At 40.0% G+C, this 25,288-nt stretch overlaps 1 protein-coding gene across 5 annotated transcripts in view; it reads right to left on the bottom strand.

The window, feature by feature from the left end:
* Window positions 1–14,501: 14,501 nt before the first annotated feature.
* Window positions 14,502–25,288, bottom strand: part of lzts1 (leucine zipper, putative tumor suppressor 1) — a 96,168-nt gene continuing 85,381 nt past the window's right edge. For 4 of the 5 annotated variants that reach the window (XM_061897650.1, XM_061897668.1, XM_061897659.1 and 1 more), the window contains 4 exons: window positions 23,676–23,807; window positions 23,467–23,598; window positions 18,162–18,356; window positions 14,502–15,258 (listed from right to left, as the gene is read on the bottom strand). In XM_061897650.1, the coding sequence (XP_061753634.1) occupies window positions 14,728–15,258; window positions 18,162–18,356; window positions 23,467–23,598; window positions 23,676–23,807 (990 nt within the window). In that variant the 3' untranslated portion in view covers window positions 14,502–14,727. The remainder of the gene's footprint in view (window positions 15,259–18,161; window positions 18,357–23,466; window positions 23,599–23,675; window positions 23,808–25,288) is intronic. The other variant, XM_061897684.1, reaches the window with a different exon arrangement.

Consider the following 25,288-nt stretch of genomic DNA (forward strand, 5'->3'; position numbering starts at 1 on the left):
CAGTTCGAGATGCCACCTCAGTAGAAGCATTTAAGTCTCACCTTAAAACTCATTTGTATACTCTTGTCTTTAAATAGACTCCCTTTTTAGACCAGTTGATCTGCCGTTTCTTTTCTTTTTCTCCTATGTCCCACTCTCCCTTGTGGAGGGGGTCCGGTCCGATCCGGTGGCCATGTACTGCTCGCCTGTGTATCGGCTGGGGACATCTCTGCACTGCTGATCCGCCTCCGCTTGGGATGGTTTCCTGCTGGCTCCGCTGTGAACGGGACTCTCGCTGCTGTGTTGGATCCACTTTGGACTGGACTCTCGCGACTGTGTTGGATCCATTATGGATTTAACTTTCACAGTATCATGTTAGACCCGCTCGACATCCATTGCTTTCCTCCTCTCCAAGGTTCTCATAGTCATCATTTTCACCGACGTCCCACTGGGTGTGAGTTCTCCTTGCCCTTATGTGGGCCTACCGAGGATGTCGTAGTGGTTTGTGTTGTGGTTTGTGCAGCCCTTTCAGACACTAGTGATTCAGGGCCTTATAAGTAAACATTGATTGATTGATTATATAAGGAGCTAAATAATCAAAGGCAGATGCGCGTGATCAAACAGAAGGCAGGTGACACAAATGCGTTGCTAAGGAAATGGAAACAAAACCGGAAGTGCCACCAGTAACTAAGGGAGTCAAATAACAAAACGAGATACCAAACAGAACCAAAACCAGAATATGACAAGGTCGAGTGGCTCGCGTACATATATATAGGGGGAGGAGTATATTTATAGCTAGAATTCACTGAAATTCAAGTATTTCTTTTATTTATACATATATATGTATATATATTATTTTTTTAAATTGTATTTATGGCTAGAATTCACTGAAATTCAAGTATTTCTTTTATTTATACTTTATACACACACACACACACACACACACACACACATATATATATAAAAGAAATAATTTAATTTTAGGGAATGTACTTGAATTTCATAGAATTCACTGAAATTCAAGTATTTCTTTTATTTCTATATATATATATATATATATAAATATATATATATATATAAACACACATGTATATATACATATATATCAATCAATCAATCAATCAATGTTTATTTATATAGCCCTAAATCACAAGTGTCTCAAAGGGCTGCACAAACCTCGGTAGAGCCCACATAAGGGCAAGGAAAAACTCACAATGGGACGTCGATGACAGTGACAATGATGACTATGAGGGCTAATCGATGCTAACAAGGTATTTACTGGCGGTGCTAAAGCAGACATGGCACAGAGATGTATGGATAACCTGCAGATGCATTTGCAACTATATTACGTTTCCTTCCACCAACATTTAATGCGAAAAAAACACCAATCGAAGGATTTAAGTTGCTCCATTGTCACGAGATTTGAAAGTCCTGATCGTTTGGTCCGCACATTTTACCGGCGATGCTAACGCAGCTATTCGGCCATGCTATGGCTATGAATAGCGTCAATAGCTATTCGCTCAATAGCTTCAGTTTCTTCTTCAATACTTTCATACTCCAACCATCTGTTTCAATACATGCGTAATCTGTTGAATCGCTTAAACCGCTGAAATCCGAGTCTGAATCCGAGCTAATGTCGCTATATTTTGCTGTGGTATCTGCCATTGTTTGTTTACATTGGCAGCACTGTATGACGTCACAGGGAAATGGATAGTCGCATCGCAAATAGCGAAAATCAAGCACTTTAAAGCTTTTTTTAGGGATATTCGGGGACCGGTTAAATTTTGAAAAAAACTTCAAAAAATACAACAAGCCACTGGGAACTGATTTGTATTGTTTTTAACCCTTTTGAAATTGTGATAATGTTCCCCTTTAACCTTGTTAGAGGTACTGAACCCCAGCAGTTTCATATGCGCATCCACCGAACCCTTCTTTGGTGAAAAATAAAATGTTTTTCAAATTCAAGACAAAGTTATATGATCTTTTACTGGTGCACAAAATGAACCGTGCATGAACATCACCTTGTTCAAAGAACAAAACCGACACAATGTATGAACTCATAACAAATTACACAACTTCTGCTGTTGCCGTATCCATAATATGCCGATAGGGAGAAGTTTTTATGTACACGATGAGTCGGGTGTCCTTGAGTGGAGGCTCGACTGAACCCCTAGGGTTCGATCGAACCCTGGTTAAGAACCACTGATGTAGAGTAAATGTAAAAATATAAAAAAGTACAAAACGAACAAAGACAAGAGACAAGGACGGAGCAAATTTCAGCAGTGGCCGTCTAAATCGACGCATGCGCACTATTAAATACAGTATATAAATACGGTATATATTTAACTAACAACGGAAGGCTTTATATCAGGGGTCACCAACGCGGTGAGTCGCCCGCTGGCCTGTTCTAAAAATAGCTCAAATAGCAGCACTTACCAGTGAGCTGCCTCTATTTTTAAAATTGTATTTATTTACTAGCAAGCTGGTCTCGCTTTGCATGACATTTTTAATTCTAAGAGAGACAAAACTCAAACAGAATTTGAAAAATCCAAGAAAATATTTGAAAGACTTGGTCTTCACTTGTTTAAATAAATTCATAATTTTTTTTACTTTGCTTCTTATAACTTTCAGAAAGACAATTTTAGAGAAAAAAATACAACCTTGAAAATTATTTTAGGATTTTTAAACACATATACCTTTTTACCTTTTAAGTTCCTTCCTCTTCTTTCCTGACAATTTAAATCAATGTTCAAGTAATTTATTTTTTAATTTTTTTTGTAAAGAATAATAAATACATTTTTATTTAATTCATCATTTTAGCTTCTGTTTTTTCGACAAAGAAAATTTGTGAAATATTTCTTCAAACCTATGATTAAAATTAAAAAAAAATATTCTGGCAAATCTAGAAAATCTGTAGAATCAAATTTACATCTTATTTCAAAGTCTTTTGAATTTATTTAAAATGTTTTGTTCTGGAAAATCTAGAAGAAATAATGATTTGACTGTGTTAGAAATATAGCTTGGTCCAATTTGTTATATATTCTAACAAAGTGCAGATTGGATTTTAACCTATTTAAAAATTGTCATCAAAATTCTAAAATTAATCTTAATCAGGAAAAATCCCTAATGATGTTCCATAAATTCTTTTTTAATTCTTTCAAAAAGATTCGAATTAGCTAGTTTTTCTCTTCATTTTTTTTCGGTTGAATTTGGAATTTTAAAGAGTCGAAATCGAAGATAAACTATGTTTCAAAATTTAATTTAGATTTTTTTTGTGTGTTTTCTCCTCTTTTAAACCGTTCAATTAATTGTTTTTTCATCATCAAAAACCTTCCGTAAAAGGAAAAAAAATGTACGACGGAATGACAGACAGAAATACCCATTTTTTTATATATATAGATTTATTTATTCAAGGTAAATTGAGCAAATTGGCTATTTCTGGCAATTTATTTAAGTGTGTATCAAACTGGTAGCCCTTCGCATTAATCAGTACCCAAGAAGTAGCTCTTGGTTTCAAAAAGGTTGGTGACCCCTGCTTTATATGAATCATAATATATTTATACACATGTGCATTGTTGGCCCTTTCTGCTCTGTTTAGCTGACTCTGGACGTGTCCTGATATCATTTTGTGCCGTCTTCCATGCATGTCATTAACAAGAGGCCCGTGTGCCACCAATGGGTGTTAATTTGATTTCACTCCTGATTCGGTCCGATCCGCCCAGCTCTGACAATGCAGGCTGGAGAAGGAGATGATTAGACAAGAGGTGAAAAAAAAAAAAATCGTACTTCTTTATTCGTGAAAATCAAATCGGGGCGAATAACATAAAAAAATAGTAGGACCTATAGTGGCGTGAAACAATAATCTGCAGCAGCAGGCGGAGACATGAAGATCCCTTATGACGCGCAGCTTGGGGTATTGCTGGTGGTTTTCTGCAACCTTAAAGGCCTACTGAAATGAGATGTTCTTATTTAAACGGGGATAGCAGGTCCATTCTATGTGTCATACTTGATCATTTCGCGATATTGCCATATTTTCGCTGAAAGGATTTAGTAGAGAACATCGATGATAAAGTTCGCAACTTTCGGTGCTAAAAGAAAAGCCCTGCCTCTACCGGAAGTCGCAAGACGATGACGTCACATATTGACGGCTCCTCACATATTCACATTGTTTTTAGTGGGAGCCTCCAACAAAAAGTGCTATTCGGACCGAGAAAACGACAATTTCCCCATTCATTTGAGCGAGGATGAAAGATTCGTGTTTGAGGATATTGATAGCGATGGACTAGAAAAAAAAAAAGATTAAAAAAAAAAAAACCCCGATTGCATTGGGACGGATTCAGATGTTTTTAGAGACATTTATTAGGATAATTCTGGGAAATCCCTTATCTTTCTATTGTGTTGCTAGTGTTTTAGTGAGTTAAATAGTACCTGATAGTCGGAAGTGTACGTCCACGCCAATGTCTCAGGGGAGTCGACGGCAGCTTTATGGACGGCACAAGCTCAGCTTTTCTCCGTTAAGAAGCGACTGTTTACCACAATTTTCTCACCGAAACCTGCTGGTTGACATTCCTTCGTGATTCATGTTCGCTTGATCCATAGTAAAGTTTCACCTCCAGGAATTTTAAACAAGGAATCACCGTGTGTTTGTGTGGCTAAAGGCTAAAGCTTCCCAACTCCATCTTTCTACTGTGACTTCTCCTTTATTAATTGAACAAATTGCAAAAGATTCAGCAACATTGATGTCCAAAATACTGTGTAATTATGCTGTTAAAGCAGACGACTTTTAGCTGTGTGTGTGTGCAGCGCTCATATTTCCTTAAAACCCATGACGTCTTGCCTACACGTCATCATTACACGACGTTTTCAAGAAGAAACTCCCGGGAAATTTAAAATTGCAATTTAGTAAACTAAAAAGGCCGTATTGGCATGTGTTGCAATGTTAATATTTCATCATTGATATATAAACTATCAGACTGCGTGGTGGGTAGTAGTGGGTTTCAGTAGGCCTTTAACGTGGCTGCCTAGAGCAGGGGTTGACCAAACTACGTGCAGCCCGCCGACTTGTGCAGTTTGTCCGCCAGACGTCGCAAATTTAATAAGGAGTCTGGCTCACTTCGTTTTAAATACCTGACAGGATCATTGCCGCACATTCGCTGCCATTTTGTGGACGGCGTAGATAAATTGGGGGTAATGACCATGGATTGCGCTTTGTAATGTTTTTATAGGACCCAATCCGAACAGAAAGTCAACGCACATGGTCACACATAATACAACCCGCTCACTGAACTTTGTGGATATTATAAAACATTGTCCAAGCACAACACATAATTCAAAATGACACCCATTTAAATCTACTGGAATGCATTATGGGAAATATGCAAAACATATACTTGTTGGTCACAACAAACATTCATGAAGTTTGGTTCTTTTATAAATTTATTAAGGGTCTACTGAAAATGTGACCAAATCTGCTGGGTCAAAAGTATACATACAGCAATGTTAATATTTGCTTACATGTCCCTTGGCAAGTTTCACTACAAAAAGGGGCTTTTGGTAGCCATCCACAAACTTCTGGTTGAATTTTTGACCACTCCTCTTGACAAAATTGGTGCAGTTCAGTTAAATGTGTTTATTTTCTCACATGGACTTGTTTCTTCAGCATTGTCCACACGTTTAAGTCCGGACTTTGGTAAGGCCATTCTAAAACCTTCATTCTAGCCTGATTTAGCCATTCCTTTACCACTTTTGACATGTGTTTGGGGTCATTGTCCTGTTGGAACACCCAACTGCGCCCAAGACCCAACCTCTGAGCTGATGATTTTAGGTTGTCCTGAAAAATTTGGAGGTAATCCTCCTTTTTCATTGTCCCATTTACTCTCTGTAAAGCTCCAGTTCCATTAGCAGCAAAACAGGCCCAAGGCACAATACTATATTACTATTTTAATACTACCAGGGTAGGAATGGTGTTCCTGGGATTTAGGATGTCACCTTTTCTCCTCCAATTGCTGGGTATTGTGGCCAATCAGCTCAATTTTTGTTTCATCTGACCACAGAATTTTTCTCCAGAAGGTCTTTTCTTTGTCCATGTGATGTCAGATGAAACAAAATTTGAGCTGTTTGGTCACAATACCATGAATTGATTAACATGGACCCCAACTTAAACAAGTTGAAAAACTTATTGGGGTGTTACCATTTAGTGGTCAATTGTACGGAATATGTACTGAACTGTGCAATCTATAATAAAAGTATCAATCAATCAATCAATACCCAGCAATATGTTTGGAGGAGAAAAGGTCAGGCCTTCAATCCCAGGAACACCATCCCTACTGTCAAAAATGGTGGTGGTAGTATTATGCACTAGGCCTGTTTTGCTGCCAATGAAACTGGTGCTTTACAGAGAATTAATGGGACAAGGAAAACCTCCAAATTCTTCAGGACAACCTAAAATCATCAGCCCGGAGGTTGGGTCTTGGGCGCAGTTGGGTGTTCCAACAGGACAATGACCCCAAACACACGTCAGAAGTGGTAAAGGAATGGCTAAAACAGGGTAGAATTAAGGTTTTAAAATGGTCTAAAATGGTTTAAAGGGACATGTAACCAAATATTAACATTGTATACTTGTTTTTTTTGTATACATGTATACTTTTGACCCAGCAGATTTGCTCACATTTTCAGTAGACCCATAATAAATTCATAAAAGAACCAAACTTCATGAATGTTTAATAAGAGTTGTAGAAATTATGGGAAACTGAAGACAACCATGACATTATGTTCTTTACATGTTAATGTACTTTTGACCATGACTGTATATGTATACATACTGTAATTACAGTATATATATAAACTGTATACAAACCCCGTTTCCATATGAGTTGGGAAATTGTGTTAGATGTAAATATAAACGGAATACAATGATTTGCAAACCCTTTTCAACCCATATTCAATTGAATGCACTACAAAGACAAGATATTTGATGTTCAAACGCATAAACTTTATTTTTATTTTGCAAATAACAATTAACTCAGAATTTCGTGACTGCAACACATGCCAAAGTAGTTGGGAAAGGGCATGTTCACCACTGTGTTACATCACATTTTCATTTAACAACACTCAACAAACGTTTGGGAACTGAGGAAACTAATTGTTGAAGCTTTGAAAGTGGAATTCTTTCCCATTTTTGTTTTATGTAGAGCTTTAGTCGTTCCACAGTCCGGGGTCTCCGCTGTTGTATTTTACGCTTCATAATGCGCCACACATTTTCAATGGGAGACAGGTCTGGACTGCAGGCGGGCCAGGAAAGTACCCGCACTCTTTTTTGACGAAGCCATGCTGTTGTAACACGTGGCTTGGCATTGTTTTGCTGAAATAAGCAGGGGCGTCCATGATAATGTTGCTTTGATGACAACATATGTTGCTCCAAAACCTGTATGGATCATTCAGCATTAATGGTGCCTTCACAGATGTGTAAGTTACCCATGCCTTGGGCACTAATACACCCCCATACCATCACAGATGCTGGCTTTTGAAATTTGCGCCTATAACAATCCGGATGGTTATTTACCTCGTTGTTCCGGAGGACACCACATCCACAGTTTCCGAATATAATTTGAAATGTGGACTCGTCAGACCACAGAACTCTTTTCCACTTTGCATCAGTCATTCTTAGATGTGCTCGGGCCCAGCGAACCCGGCTGGCGTTCCTAGGTGAAGTTGATAAATGGCTTTCGCTTTGCATAGTAGAGTTTTAACTTGCACTTACAGATGTAGCGACCAACTGTAGTTACTGACAGTGGTTTTATGAAGTGTTTCTGAGCCCATGTGGTGATATCCTTTACACACCGATGTCGGTTTTTGATGCGGTACCACCTGAGGAGTCAAAAGTCTGTGAAATCATCGCTTATGTGCAGTGATTTCTCCAGATTCTCTGAACTTTTTGATGATTTTACGCACCGTAGATGGTAAAACCCCTAAATTCCTTGCAATAGCTCGTTGAGAAATGTTGTTCTAAAGTTGTTCGACAATTTGCTTACAAAGTGGTGACCCTCACCCCATCATTGTTTGTGAATTACTTAGCATTTCATGGAAGCTGCTTTTATACCCAATCATGGCACCCACCTGTTCCCAATTAGCCTGCACACCTGTGGGATGTTCCAAATAAATGTTCGATGAGCATTTCTCAACTTTATCAGTATTTATAGCCACCTTTCCCAACTTCTTTGCCACGTGTTGCTGGCATCAAATTCTAAAGTTAATGATTATTTGCAAAAAAAACATCAAATATGTTGTCTTTGTAGTGCATTCAACTGAATATGGGTTGAAAAGGATTTAAAAATCATTGTATTCTGTTTATATTTACATCTAACACAATTTCCTAACTCATATGGAAACGGGTTTTGAACATACAACTATTTGAAAAACATATGATGCCAGATTGCTTTGTTTTTAAACCTGTTGCTCCCAAGATGCTTTGTTTTCACCATCATAATGGCGGCATATTCGATTCGGACCATCCTTATTAGACGGTTGAATGATCTAACTAACCTCATCAAAAAGTCATTATAGACCAGCACAGTACTTTCTATGACTGCAAGCTTTTAGGAAGGATCCAACAGGATGACTTCCAACCCAGTTGGAGAAAGTTGGATGTGCGCTGGAGAGAAAGTGGAAGAGAATAGAGATGCAGCGAGAGATTACACTTTTTCAATTTCTTCTCCACAATCTCTGGAATTTATTTCATTTTATTCTCTCGAGACCCCATTAATCTCCTCCTCTCTTACACACACACACACACACACACACACACACACACACACACACACACACACACACACGAATCCCTCTTAGGAATACAGTCATCCCTTGTTTGTCGCGGCTAACTAGTCTCAGGCCTGACTTTGGTACGCGCATTTCGGTAAAGTAGTAGTAGTAAGTAAATTATATTTATATAGCGCTTTTCTCTAGTGACTCAAAGCACTTTACATAGTGACACCCAATATCTAAGTTACATTTAAACCAGTGTGGGTGGCACTGGGAGCAGGTGGGTAAAGTGTCTTGCCCAAGGACACAACAGCAGTGACTAGGATGGCGGAAGCGGGAATCGAACCTGCAACCCTCAGGTTGCTGCCACGGCCGCTCTACCAACCGAGCTATACCGGCCAAGTAAAATTATTATCATTAAATTATCAAATATTTTCATAGTCAGAGCAATAAAAGAAACTGTTATTAACATATATATAAATATATTTTTTTTTACATTATTTAGAGGCCTCTTAAAGGGGAACATTATCACAATTTCAGAAGGGTTAAAACCAAAAAAAAAATCAGTTCCCAGTGGCTTATTTTATCTTTCGAAGTTTTTTTCAAAATTTTACCCATCGTGGTATATCCTGAAAAATGTCTTTAAAGTGCCTGATTTTCGCTATCTGTGAAGCCACCGTCCATTTTCCTGTGACGTCATCCAGTGATATACATGCTATCCAGGGGGATAGCACAGCAAGATATAGCGACATTAGCTCGGATTCAGACTCGGATTTCAGCGGCTTAAGCGATTCAACAGATTACGCATGTATTGAAACGGATGGTTGGAGTATGGAGGCAGATAGCGAAAACAAAATTGAAGAAGAAACTGTAGCTATTGAGCGAATAGCTATTGACGCTATTCGGCCATGTCTGCCTTAGCATCGCCGGTAAAATGTGCAGACCAAACGACCGGGACTTTCGCATCTTGTGACACTGGAGCAACTTAAATCTGTCGATTGGTAAGTGTTTGTTTGGCATTAAATGTGGGTGGAGGGAAATACTGGATGCAAATATACCTACAAATGTACATCAATCAATCAATCAATGTTTATTTATATAGCCCCAAATCACAAATGTCTCAAAGGACTGCACAAATCATTACGACTACAACATCCTCGGAAGAACCCACAAAAGGGCAAGGAAAACTCACACCCAGTGGGCAGGGAGAATTCACATCCAGTGGGACGCCAGTGACAATGCTGACTATGAGAAACCTTGGAGAGGACCTCAGATGTGGGCAACCCCCCCTCCCTCTAGGGGACCGAAAGCAATGGATGTCGAGCGGGTCTAACATGATACTGTGAAAGTTCAATCCATAGTGGCTCCAAGACAGCAGCGAGAGTCCCGTCCACAGGAAACCATCTCAAGCGGATCAGCAGCGTAGAGATGTCCCCAACCGATACAGGCGAGCGGTCCATCCTGGGTCCCGACGAGCGGTCCATCCTGGGTCTCGACTCTGGACAGCCAGTACTTCATCCATGGTCATCGGACCGGACCTCCTCCACAAGGGAGGGGGGGACATAGGAGAAAGAAAAGAAGCGGCAGATCAACTGGTCTAAAAAGGAGGTCTATTTAAAAGCTAGAGTATACAGATGAGTTTTAAGGTGAGACTTAAATGCTTCTACTGAGGTAGCATCTCGGACTGTTACCGGGAGGGCATTCCAGAGTACTGGAGCCCGAACGGAAAACGCTCTATAGCCCGCAGACTTTTTTTGAGCTCTAGGAATCACTAATCACTACATACAGCTAGCCTAAATAGCATGTTTTCATCGATTAGCTGGCAGTCATGCCGCGACCAAATATGTCTGATTAGTCATAAGTCAATAACATTAACAAAACTCACCTTTGTGATTTCGTTGACTTTTTCGTTGGAAATGCATCTGCAGGATATCCATACATCTCTGTCCCCTGTCTGCCTTAGCATTGCCGGTAAAATGTGCAGACCAAACGATCGGGACTTTCGCATCTTGTGACACTGGAGCAACTTAAATCCGTTGATTGGTAAGTGTTTGTTTGGCATTAAATGTGGGTGGAGGGAAAGGCTGGATGAAAATATACCTACAAATGTACATACAGCTAGCCTAAATAGCATGTTAGCATCGATTAGCATGCCGTGCTAATCGATGCACATTCTACGTAAATCAACTTTAATCCGTCCCTGATCGTGTTGTTACACCCTCCGACAACACACCGACGGGGCATGATGTCTCCAAGGTACAGAAAACAGTCGAAAAAACAGAAAATAACAGAGCTGATTTGACTCGATGTTTATATTGTGTTTGAGAAAATGGCGGTTGTCTACTCAGGTGACGTGACGTCATCGCTCTGAAAGCAAATAATAGAAAGGCGTTTAATTCGCCAAAATTCACCCATTTAGATTTTGGAAATCGGTTAAAAAAATATATGGTCTTTTTTCTGCAACATCAAGGTATATATTGACGCTTACATAGGTCTGGTGATAATGTTAGGCTACGTTCACAATGCAGGGTCGGACGTCCAATTCAGATTTGTGTCCTGATTGACAACCAGGTACAGGTGTGTACTGATTGGTAACCAGGGACAGGTGTGTGAATGTGTGTGTGAATGTGGAAATAGTGTCAAAGCGCTTTGAGTTCCTTAAAAAAAAAGGTAAAAAAGCGCTATACAAGTACAACCCATTTTACCATTGTCCTGATTGGCAACCAGAGACAGGTGTGTCCGGATTGGCAACCAAGGACAGGTGTGTCTTGATTGACAACCAGGAACAGGTGTGTCTTGATTGACAACCAGGAACAGGAGTGTCCTGATTGACAACCAGGGACAGGTGTGTCCTGATTGGCAACCAGGAACAGGTGTGTCCTGATTGGCAACCAGGTACAGGTGTGTCTTGATTGACAACCAGGCACAGACATGTTTTAATTAGCAACCGGGGACAGGTGGGTCTTGATTGGCAACCAGGAACAGGTGTGTCTTGTCAATTCGTATTTTTTTTTTGTCAATCAATCCCGATCTTTTTACAACAAAAATCCAAAATAAGTCTAATAGTCTTACTTGCATGCTCCAAATTTGTAGTAGGTCTCAGTCCTGGCGCATTTGCATAAAATTAAAGGTCTCAAAAGATTTCAAAGTCAACATTTTAAACCGGGGACAGGTGGGTCTTAATTGGCAACCAGGGACAGGTAGGTCTTGATTGGCAACCAGGGACAGGTGTGTCCCAAATGGCAACCAGGGGCAGGTGTGTCCTGAATGGCAACCAGGGACAGGTGTGTCCTGAATGGCAACCAGGTACCGGTGTGTCTTGATTGACAACCAGGCACAGACATGTCTTAATTATCAACCGGGGACAGGTGGGTCTTGATTGGCAACCAGGAACAGGTGTGTCTTGTCAGTTCGTATTTTTTTGTCAATCAATCCCGATCTTTTTACAACAAAAATCCAAAATACGTCTAATAGTCTTACTTGCATGCTCCAAATTTGTAGTAGGTCTCAGTCCTGGTGCATTTGCATAAAATTAAAGGATTTCAAAAGATTTCAAAGTCAACATTTTCAACCGGGGACAGGTGGGTCTTAATTGGCAACCAGGGACAGGTGGGTCTTGATTGACAACCAGGGACAGGTGGGTCTTGATTGGCAACCAGGGACAGGTGTGTCCTGAATGGCAACCAGGGACAGGTGTGTCCTGATTGGCAACCAGGTACAGGTGTGTCTTGATTGACAACCAGGCACAGACATGTCTTAATCATCAACCGGGGACAGATGGGTCTTGATTGGCAACCGGGGACAGGTGGGTCTTGATTGGCAACCAGTGACAGGTGAGTCCTGATTGGCAACCAGGGACAGGTGAGGGAACCAGCACTCAGACGAACAAACGTGAATGCAAATGGAGCCAAAGAGGAAGAAACAAAAATAAGAGCGCCGGACAGGAAATAAATCAAAATACCATAAACTTACAAGTGTCATGAGGGATTATGACGAATAACGATACATTTTAAAAAATCTATATATTGTCCTGCTTTTGAAAGTGAAAAACAACAAAATGGCCCATGCATATTTAGATTTTTCAGTCTGCGGCGCTCAGTGGAAAATCGTTGGATAATAATATCATCCTTACGTTTTTTGAAAGGCTCTTTAAAGTATATATATATATATATATATATATATGTATATATATATACATATATATATATAGAGAGAGAGAAATGTTGTTCTAGAACTGTTCAACAATTTGCTTACAAATTGGTGACCCTCACCCCATCCTTGTTTGTGAATTACTTAGCATTTCATGGAAGCTGCTTTTACACCCAATCATGGCACCCACCTGTTCCCAATTAGCCTGCACACCTGTGGGATGATCCAAATAAGTGTTTGATGAGCATTCCTCAACATTATCAGTATATATTGCCACATTTCCCAACTTCTTTGTCACCCGTTGCTGGCATCAAATTCTAAAGTTAATGTTTATTTGCACACAAAAAAAATGTTTATCAGTTTGAACATCAAATATGTTGTCTTTGTAGCATATTCAACTGAATATGGGTTGAAAAGGATTTGCAAATCATTGTATTCCGTTCATATTTACATCTAACACAATTTCCCAACTCATATGGAAACGGGGTTTGTATATGTGTGTGTACGTATGCATGTATATGTGTGTATGTATGTATAAATACACACACATTCTATACATATCAGTGGTTCCCAACCACCGGGCCGCAGAAGAATTCTTTATTAAAAAAAAAAAATATATATATTTTTATTTTTTATTAAATCAACATAAAACGCACAATATACACTTACAATTAGTGCAGCAACCACAAAAATCTCCCTTTTTCATGACAAAGAAAAGAAAAAAAAAAGACCACCCCCGGGCCGCGGGACAAATTATTAAGCGTTGACCGGTCCGCGGATACAAAAAGGTTGGGGACCACTGATATATTTTTATATATAGATACATATATACATACATATATGTATATACACATACTGTATATGCATATACATATATATACTGTATATGCATATATATATATACATACATATACATATGAATAAATATATATACAAATAAAAAAAATAAAAAAAATATATATATACGTTAATCAATTCATGGTACAAATTTATACTATCAGCATAATACAGTCATCACACAGGTTAATCATTATAGTATATACATTGAATTATTTACATTATTTACAATCTGGGGGTGGGATATATATATATATATACATACATATACATATGAATATATATATATATATATATATATATATATATATATATATATCCCACCCCCAGATTGTAAATAATGTAAATAATTCAATGTATATACTATAATGATTAACCTGTGTGATGACTGTATTATGCTGATAGTATAAATTTGTACCATGAATTGATTAACGTGGACCCCGACTCAAGCAAGTCGAAATACTTATTCGGGTGTTACCATTTAGTGGTCATTTGTACGGAATGTGTACTGTACTGTGCAATCTACTAATAAAAGTATCAATCAATCAATCAATATATATATATATATATATGTGTGTATATATATATATATATGTGTGTGTGTGCATGTGTATTTATATACACACACACACACACACACACACACACACACACACACACACACACACACACACACACACACACACACACACACACACACACACACATATATATTATTATTATCACAATTCTAATTGTTCAACATTAATAACATTTCTTAGTTTGACATTAATAAAGTCTTATTGAGAATCGTACATCATTTTAATGAGGGTTCCTCCTATAAGCTGTGTAAGTACAAAGACAATGAATTAAAAAAAAAAACCCTCAATAAATTAATATCATGCAGTACAAAATATATTTTGATTACTTTTCTTCCAAGAGTCACTAAATCCCCCATCTGCTGATTGATGTGTGAGTGCTAGAGTAACAGTGGTTAGTAATGACCGCAGCTGTGAAAGCAGGCCGTCATATCTCCGTGGCGATGACATCATCGTAGGTTTGTAACCCTGAGCGATAGTGGAGGTCCAAGCCCAGCTCCGCTCTGGTGTCCAGCTCGGCAGTCAGCTCCTTCAGAACCTTCTCCAGTTCCTGGTTCTTCTTATGCATCTGCAGATAGTTGATCTGCAGCTGCTTCTGGTACTTGATCACCTTGTCCTTCTCCTTGTTCCACGTGCGCCTCTCCTGCTCAAAGTTGGCCACAAGCTTCTCTTGAGCCTCCTTCTCCTCGCGGAGTCGCCGCCTCAGTCCCTCGGTTTCTTTTTGGAGGAGGTCCACGGAGACTTTTCCGCCAGGGCGGTCTGTTTGGTTCTGGATGGTGGCGGCTCTCTCCACGGTCTGACCACAAGCTTCCGGCGGAGAGGTCTGTCGATGCCGGTCCTGGTCTTTGGCCGCAGTCAAGTCTCCTTTCTGTCCCTGAATGTCCTTCTCCAGTTGGACCACTTTCTCTCTGAGCAGGTCGGCCTCATTCTTCTTGCGCTGAAATTCGTTCTGGCAAACCTAAATTAAAAACAAACACATCAAACTTTATAATAAAATATAATGGATCGCCTGAGGCACTGTACTTGTCTCTGTTCGAGGTTTTTCCTTGCCTTGGTCGCCAGAGTGGCAAAAGTTGCCATGTTTTGAGGGTTATACCTCTGCATAATGTTGTATCCATATTAACATCAGAGAAAACAAAAAAGAAATACAACTATATTGCCAAAAGTAATTGGCCACCCATCCAAATGATCAGAATCAGGTGTATAAAATCAAGCACTTAACTATGGAGACATTTGTGAAAGAATGGGACGCTCTCAGTGATTCCCAGCGTGGAACTGTCATAGACTTAAGCATGGAGACATTTGTGAAAGAATGGGACGCTCTCAGTGATTCCCAGCGTGGAACTGTCATAGGATGCAACAAATCCCTCGCTCCTAAACATTTCAAAGGCAACTGTTTTCTGTATCAAAAGAAAATTGAAAAGTTTGGGAACAACAGCAACTCAGGTAGGCCACGTAAACTGAGAGAGAGGGGTCAGCGGATGCTCAGGTGCATAGTGCGAAGAATTTCTGCACAGTCAGTTGCTACAGAGCTCCAAACTTCATGTGACCTTCCAATTAGCCCACGTACAGTACGCAGACAGTTTCATGGAATGGGTTTCCAAGGCCGGGCAGCTGCATCTAAGTCATACATCACCAAGTCCAATGCAAAGCGTGGGATGCAGTGGTGTAAAGCACGTCACCACTGGACTCCAGGGCAGTGGAGACGCCTTCTCTGGAGTGATGAATCACGCTTTTCCATCTGGCAATCTGATGGACCAGTCTGGGTTTGGAGGTTGTTAGGAGAACGCTTCATTTCATTCTGCATTGTGCCAAGTGTGACATGTATTGGAAGAGGAATTATGGTGTGGGGTTGTTTTCCAGGAGTTGGGTGTTTACCAGGGAGTGGGAGGCCTTTTGGGGCCCTATTTTCAGACAGTTTCCCGTATTTTGGTGACGCCGAGAGTTCCAGAAGGTGTTTACCAGGGAGTGGGAGGCCTTTTGGGGCCCTATTTTCAGACAGTTTCCCGTATTTTGGTGACGCCGAGGAGTCCAGAAGGTGTTCCCAGGGAATGGGAGGCCTTTTGGGGCCCTATTTTCAGACAGTTTCCCGTATTTTGGCGACGCCGAGGAGTCCAGTAGGTGTTTACCAGGGAGTGGGAGGCCTTTTGGGGCCCTATTTTCAGACAGTTTCTTGTATTTTGGTGACGCCGAGAGTTCCAGAAGGTGTTTACCAGGGAGTGGGAGGCCTTTTGGGGCCCTATTTTCAGACAGTTTCTTGTATTTTGGTGACGCCGAGAGTTCCAGAAGGTGTTTACCAGGGAGTGGGAGGCCTTTTGGGGCCCTATTTTCAGACAGTTTCCCGTATTTTGGTGACGCCGAGAGTTCCAGAAGGTGTTTACCAGGGAGTGGGAGGCCTTTTGGGGCCCTATTTTCAGACAGTTTCCCGTATTTTGGTGACGCCGAGGAGTCCAGAAGGTGTTCACAGGGAATGGGAGACTTTTTGGAGCCCTATTTTCAGACATTTTGACAGGTTTTGGGGCCAAACTGGCATGGAGCCCTCACCAGGATATAAAAGTCAGATTAGTGCCTTAAATTGATGTGGGTAAATTAAAAGAATAAAAAAATATGAGGATTGTTCAAAGTGTCTAGGGTAGGGGACAAACGTTATTTTGCGGCCCCCACCTTAATATGAAAGTTTAATGTTATTGCGACCCGCAAGTTTTTTATGAATGCCGCTTGACAGTGTTGTGTTATTTGGGTCCAAAATGGCTCTTTCAACGTTTTGGGTTGCCTACCCCTGCATTAGTGGAAAAGCGGCAAATGAGTGAAAGCGACAGAGACGTTGCCATGGAGATGAGGGTTTTCTTATGTTCCCGGCTGCAGTCACACTGCGACACATGTCCGTCAGTAATAACAGTCCCCGATAACCTGCACCAATTCAAACCGTTATTCGTATTTTTTATTGTTTAATTTGCATTGCTTCACGGTGGCAGAGGGGTTAGTGCGTCGGTGGAAGAGGGGTTAGTGCGTCTGCCTCACAATACGAAGCTTCTGCAGTCCTGGGTTCAAATCCAGGCTCGGGAACTTTCTGTGTGGAGTTTGCATGTTCTCCCCGTGAATGCGTGGGTTCCCTCCGGGTACTCCGGCTTCCTCCCACCTCCAAAGACATGCACCTGGGGATAGGTTGATTGGCAACACTAAATTGGCCCTAGTGTGTGAATGTGAGTGTGAATGTTGTCTGTCTATCTGTGTTGGCCCTGCGATGAGGTGGCGGCTTGTCCAGGGTGTACCCCGCCTTCCGCCCGATTGTAGCTGAGATAGGCGCCAGCGCCCCCCGCGACCCCAAAACGGAATAAGCGGTAGAAAATGAATGAAATGAATTTGAATTGCCTCACACGATGAACACTACATATATTTCTATATTACGCCGGATAACACTCCAGGAGCCGTCACTTTTTTGCGCTTGCTATCCAGGTACTTTCTCGGCTATTATCCGCCGACTGCCGTGTTGCTGTAGGGAAGAAAAGCGGAACGACACACATTGCGGAAATAACATTATTCTCCGTGCGTCGGCTGAATACAAATATATTCCACAACCCCAAACATGTATTTTTCAAAGCCTGCAGTGCAGAGAAAGGTTAGTGATGAGCAAAGATAATTCCAGGAAAAGTGGGAGATGCAATATTTCTTTGTTGAGCACATCGGCACCCTGATGTGTCTTATTTGCAAAGAGAAAGTTGCGGTGCACGAGGGATACAACTTGAAACGTCCAAAAAAAAAAAGCTGTAAATTTGCTTAAGTGTCTAGGTGTGTGTTACTTTAAGAAGGCTGAGCTCTGTTTGAGCTTTGGTGTGTGATGGCGTTTCAAAGAAGACTCACCTCCACCTCGACGCTGCGCGTACGCAGCTTTTCACAGCGGTTTTTGTTCTCCTTCTCCAGCACGGCAGTCTTTGCTGTGATTTCCTTCAGCTGCGCCCTCAGGCTGACTATTTCCTTGAGCTTGTGGCTGACGTCCTCCTGGCAGTCTCTCAGCTGCTGCTTCAGCAAGGAGATCTCTCCTGCTTTCTGGCACACCTGCACCAGGACACACATGTTTGTCAACACAACTGCACGGGCGTCCTTGGACGTGCCCGACGGGGGAGATCTACAAACCCCGTTTCCATATGAGTTGGGAAATTGTGTTATATGTAAATATAAACGGAATACAATGATTTGCTAATCATTTTCAACCCATATTCAGTTGAATATGCTACAAAGACAACATATTTGATGTTCAAACTGATAAACTTTTTTTTTTTGGAATTAATCATTAAATTTAGAATTTGATGCCAGCAACATGTGACAAAGAAGTTGGGAAAGGTGGCAATAAATACTGATAAAGTTGAGGAATACTCATCAGACACTTATTTTGGAACATCCCACAGGTGTCCAGGCTAATTGAGAACAGGTGGGTGCCATGATTGGGTATAAAAACAGCTTCCAAAAAATGCTCAGTCTTTCACAAGAAAGGATGGGGCGAAGTACACCTTTTTGCCCGCAACTGCGTGAGCAAATTGTCAAACAGTTTAAGAACAACGTTTCTCAAAGTGCAATTGCAAGAAATTTAGGGATTTCAACATCTTTGGTCCATAATATCATCAAAAGGTTCAGAGAGTCGGGAGAAATCACTCCACGTAAACGGCATGGCTGGAAACCAACATTGAATGACGGTGACCTTCGATCCCTCAAGACGGCACTGTATCAAAAACCGACATCAATCTCTAAATGATATCACCACATGGGCTCAGGAACACTTCAGAAAACCACCGTAACTAAATACAGTTGGTCGCTACATCTGTAAGTGCAAGTTAAAGCTCTACAATGCAAAGCGAAAGCCATTTATCAACAACATCCAGAAGCGCCGCTGGGTTCTCTGGGCCCGAGATCAACTAAGATGGACTGATGCAAAGTGGAAAAGTGTTCTGTGGTCTGACGACTCCACATTTCAAATTGTTTTTGGAAATATTCAACATTGTGTCATCCGGACCAAAGGGGAAGTGAACCATCTGGACTGTTATCCACGCAAAGTTCAAAAGCCAGCATCTGTGATGGCATGGGGGTGCATTAGTGCCCAAGGCATGGGTAACTCACACATCTGTGAAGGCACCATTAATGCTGAAAGGTACATACAGGTTTTGGAACAACATATGCTGCCATCTAAGCGCCGTCTTTTTCATGGGCGCCCCTGCTTATTTCAGCAAGACAATGCCAAGCCGCATTCAGCACGTGTTACAACAGCGTGGCTTCGTTAAAAAAAGAGTGCGGGTACTTTCCTGGCCCGCCTGCAGTCCAGACCTGTCTCCCGTCGAAAATGTGTGGCGCATTATGAAGCGTAAAATACGACAGCGGAGACCCCGGACTGTTCGAACGTCTGAAGCTCTACATAAAACAAGAATGGGAAAGAATTCCACTTTCAAAGCTTCAACAATTAGTTTCCTCAGTTCCCAAACGTTTATTGACTGTTGTTAAAAGAAAAGGTGATGTAACACAGTGGTGAACATGCCCTTTCCCAACTACTTTGGCACGTGTTGCAGCCATGAAATTCCAAGTTAATTATTATTTGCAAAAAACTAAATAAATAAAGTTTGTGAGTTTGAACATCAAATATCTTGTCTTTGTAGTGCATTCAACTGAATATGGGTTGAAAAGGATTTGCAAATCATTGTGTTCTGTTTATATTTACATCTAACACATTTTCCCAACTCATATGGAAACGGGGTTTGTAGTTCAAATAGTTCATCTTATCATATTCCGTTTTAGCTAGTTTTTCATTCACTTGTGATAAGATATTGGAGCTTTGACTGTTGGCCGAAACTGATTTTGATCGTGGTAGCGGGGGTGTATATTGTAGCGCCCCTGAAGAGTTAGTGCTGCAAGGGGTTCTGGGTATTTGTCCTGTTGTGTTTATGTTGTGTTACAGTGCGGATGTTCTCTCAAAATCTGTTTGTCATTCTTTTTTGGTGTGGGTTCACAGTGTGGTGCATATTTGTAACAGTGTTAAAGTTGTTTATACGGCCACCCTCACTGTGACCTGTGTGGCTGCTGACCAAGTATGCATACATTCGCCGGTGTGTGTGTTAAAGCCGCATATATAATGTAACTGGGCCGGCACGCTGTTTATATGGAGGAAAAGCGTACTTGACAACATATTGTAGAGGACGCTAAAGGTAGTGCCTTTAAGGCACGACCCCAAAATTTTTGCCCGGGTGGAAATCGGGAGAAATTCAGGAGAATGGTTGCCCAGGGAAATTTTCGGGAAAGTCACTGAAATTCTGGACTCTCCCGGGCAATTCGGGACGGTTGGCAAGTATGCCCTATGTCTGTGTTTAACCGCTAAGTACCGCTCTGTACAGCGGCGTTTTAAAAAGTCATTCATTTTACTTTTTGAAACCGATGCCGATAATTTCCGATATTTCATTTTAAAGCATTTATTGGCCGATATTATCGGACATCTCTACTTACAAAGGTTTTTTGTATTGATTCAGTATTTTCACCGTGGAGTTATTGAGTATGTTTACCTGATTAGAGAGCTAGCTAGTGTGGTCCATGACGATGACTTCTATTTTGTTTGAGCCACCGTTTTACTGCCTTGTTACAGATACAGTTTGGAAACAATTAAGGTATGAAAATGAATATTTATATAATATTTCTGTGTATATAACTAATTTCTGTCATGTCTTGTGCTCATGTTCTGTTTGTTTTTGACTCCATTAGTTCCTGTTTTTTTGCGCACCCTGGTTTGTTTTAGTTTCCATGACAACTCATTTGTTTGAACTCACGCACCTGTTGTTCATCATGTCACTATTTAAGCCTGGTTATTCAGTTGGTCGTTCTGGCGTCACCACCCTGTTTATGACCACTCTGTTTCATGCCTGTTTCATGTTACAGTTCATGCTTCCCTGCTCACATCACCGCAAGTAAGTTTTTGTTTATTTATGCCAAAGTTAGTGTCTTTTGTTTTATGTCCTTCGTTACCATGAATTGATTAACGTGGGTGTACCCCGCCTTCCGCCCGATTGTAGCTGAGATAGGCGCCAGCGCCCCCCGCGACCCCAAAGGGAATAAGTGATAGAAAATGGATGGATGGATGATTAACGTGGACCCCGACTTAAACAAGTTGAAAAACTTATTCGGGTGTTACCATTTTGTGGTCAATTATACAGAATATGTACTGAACTGTGCAATCTACTAATAAAAGTTTCAATCAATCAATCAGTTTACGTCAAAGTGCCTTTTGTTTCCTTAGCCAAGTTTTTGTCTCCACCTGGTGCGCGCCTTTTGTTTTCCCTTTTTATAGTTATTATTAAATCAAGTATTTATCTTCACGCCATGTCCTACCCAGTTCAATTGCATTCCGGGAAAACAAATCACATCATAGTCCACGTTACGACAATTTCACAACGTATATATCTGCGGTTTATAGTCCGGAGCGACTAATATTAAAAAAAAAAAAAAAAAATTCTATAATTTTGTGGGTGCAGTTTATATCCCGGTGCCCTCTATAGTCCAGAAATTACAGTAGTTTATTGATCACTGTAGAGCAGGGGTCACCAATGCGGTGCCGACTGAACCCCTAGGGTTCCATCGAACCCTGGTTAAGAACCACTGATGTAGAGTAAATGTAAAAATATAAAAAAGTACAAAACGAACAAAGACAAAAGACAAGGACGGAGCGAATCTAAATCGACGCATGCGCACTATTAAATACAGTATATAAATACGGTATATATTTAACTAACAACGGAAGGCTTTATATCAGGGGTCACCAACGTGGGGCCCGCGGGCACCAGGTCGCCCGTAAGGACCAGATGAGTAGCCCGCTGGCCTGTTCTAAAAATAGCTCAAATAGCAGCACTTACCAGTGAGCTGCCTCTATTTTTTAAATTGTATTTATTTACTAGCAAGCTGGTCTCGCTTTGCTCGACATTTTTGATTCTAAGAGAGACAAAACTCAAATAGAATTTGAAAATCCAAGAAAATATTTCAAAAACTTGGTCTTCACTTTTTTAAATAAATTCATTAATTCTTTTACTTTGCTTCTTATAACTTTCAGAAAGACAATTTTAGAGAAAAAAATACAACCTTAAAAATGATTTTAGGGTTTTTAAACACATATACCTTTTCCATCCATCCATTTTCTACCGCTTATTCCCTTTGGGGTCGCAGGGGGGGCTGGTGCCTATTTCAGCTACAATCGGGCGGAAGGCGGGCTACACTCTGGACAAGTCGCCTTCATCCCAGACATATTTTTACCTTTTAAATTCCTTCCTCTTCTTTCCTGATAATTTGAATCAATGTTCAAGAATAATTGTTTTTCATTGTAAAGAATAATAAATACATTTTTATTTAATTCTTCATTTTAGCTTCTGTTTTTTGGACAAAGAATATTTGTGAAATATTTCTTAAAACTTATTATGATTAAAATTAAAAAAATATATTCTGGCAAATCTAGAAAATCAGTAGAATCAAATTTAAATCTTATTTCAAAGTCTTTTGAATTTCTTTTAAAATTTTTGTTCTGGAAAATCTAGAAGAAACAATGATTTGTCTTTGTTAGGAATATAGCTTGGTCGAATTTGTTATATATTCTAAGAAAGTGCAGATTGGATTTTAACCTATTTAAAACATGTCATCAAAATTCTAAAATTAATCTTAATCAGGAAAAATTACTAATGATGTTCTATAAATAATTTTTTTAATTTTTTTCAAAAGATTCGAATTAGCTAGTTTTTCTCTTCATTTTTTTTCGGTGGATTTTTGAATTTTAAAGAGTCGAAATTGAATACAAACTATGTTTCAAAATTTAATTTTCTTTTTTTTGTGTTTTCTCCTCTTTTAAACCGTTCAATTAAGTGTTTTTTTCATCATCAGAAACCTTCCGTAAAAGGAAAAAAAAATGTACGACGGAGTGACAGACAAAAATACCCATTTTTTTATATATAGAGATTTTTTTATTAAAGGTAAATTGAGCAAATTGGCGATTTCTGGTAATTTATTTAAGTGTGTATCAAACTGGTAGCCCTTCGCATTAATCAGTACCCAAAAAGTAGCTCTTGGTTTCAAAAATGTTGGTGACCCCTGCTGTAGATATTTACTGTGGACAGGAATGTTTTCACGACTCATTTTTCTCACAAATGTCACCCACCTCCCACTGAGTTTCCTCCAGAGTCGGAGCGAGCTGCGTCCTCTCCTCCTCGTAGAACCTCAGTCTCCGGTCGACGAGATCCCTCTCCCGGCTCAGCTTTGCCCGATCCTCCTTGAGCCTCTGGTTTTCTGCCTGCGTCAGAAGCAAACCTTCTTCATCCGGTGACAGCCACGGTTAGGACGGCATATTTGAGAGGAAGCAGGGCTGACCTGGAGTCGGCTGACTTGCAGCTGCAGAGCTTGTTGGCTTTTAGAGGCCGTCTGAAAGGCTTGGGGTAACGTGGGGGAGCAGAGTTGGTTTAAGTCCTCCGTCTCGTCCTTCGCCTCACAGCTGACCTGTTGCTGGCAGGGGAAGACATCTCAGTGAGGGCCAGCTCTCAATAATAGCGGAGACTTACACTATATTGCCAAAAGTATTTAGCCGCCCATCCAAATGATGAGAATCAGGTGTCCTAATCACCTGGCCCGGCCACAGGTGTATAAAATCAAGCACTTAGGCATGGAGACTGTTTCTGCAAACATTTGTGAAAGAATAGGCCGCTTTCAGTGATTTCCAGCGTGGAACTGTCATAGGATGCCACCTGTGCAACAAATCCAGTCGTGAAATTTCCTCGCTCCTAAATATTCCAAAGTCGGCTTTATCATAAGACAGGGGTCGGGAACCTTTTTGGCTGAGAGAGCCATTAAAGCCAAATATTTTAAAATGTATTTCCGTGAGAGCCCACTAATATTTTTTAACACTGAATACAACTACATGTGTGCATTTTAAGTAAGACCAACATGTTTAGAGTATAATAAATCTCCTATTCTTTTAATAACATTCTTATTCTGAAGTTAACCAATAATAAATCAAATACTTCTTACCATTAATGCGACTTCTTGAACAAGTCTGGTAGAAAACGGATGGATGGATGGATAAAATGCATGAGAATATTTATATTTTGAACGGTATTTTTAGCACTGTGATTACGAGCGGAATTATTCATAATTATCGTGTTGAGCCAAGGTTGTCCAAACTTTTTCCACTGAAAAATCAGAGCAAGCGGGGGCCATTTTCATAATTCTTATTTTAAAAACCAATACAATATATGTATAAAAAATATACATTTAGGCCTCCACTCAGTTATGATCCCGGGGACCCCAAAGGGTTTTGGTCAAAAAAAAAAATTAAAAATGTGTCATTATTCAGTGTTATAATTTTTATTATTATGCAAGTTTTAAATCTCTAGTTCAACATTAGAAAAAAAAAAGGAAAAAAACACAAAATATGCAATATTTTCACCCAATAACTTTTTTAGGTGGAATATTTGAGATTATATAATAATTGGAGCCTTAATTTTGGATTTTGATTCATTATTATTTTTTGAGCAATGACACTTAAAAAGATCCATCCATCCATTTTCTACCACTTATTCCCTTTTGGGGTCGCTGGCGCCTATCTCAGCTACAATCAGGCAGAAGGCGGGGTACACCCTGGACAAGTCGCCACCTCATCACACTAAAATAATTGGGGATACAAAAGTGTCCTACTTATTAAAGTGTAAAAAAATGAATTATACATTTTATTTACCGCTTACTTTTAGCACAATAATCTCGAGATCAACTTCAGATATATCCGTCAATTTTAAGTTTTATTGTTGTTTATGTTTTGTTTGTTTGTTTTAGGCCCTTCTTTAAAAAAAAAAAAAACAGCTCAGTTTTTTATATGGCAAAACACAAAATATGCAACATTTTCCCCAAAAAGATATCTCAAAGTGGAATATTTAATGTGATGTAATCGAAGCCTTGAATAGGTCAATAATTCAAAATGACATTGATTTTGA

This window comes from Nerophis ophidion, linkage group LG01, assembly GCF_033978795.1.
Source record: "Nerophis ophidion isolate RoL-2023_Sa linkage group LG01, RoL_Noph_v1.0, whole genome shotgun sequence".
Classification (NCBI taxonomy): Eukaryota; Metazoa; Chordata; class Actinopteri; order Syngnathiformes; family Syngnathidae; genus Nerophis; species Nerophis ophidion.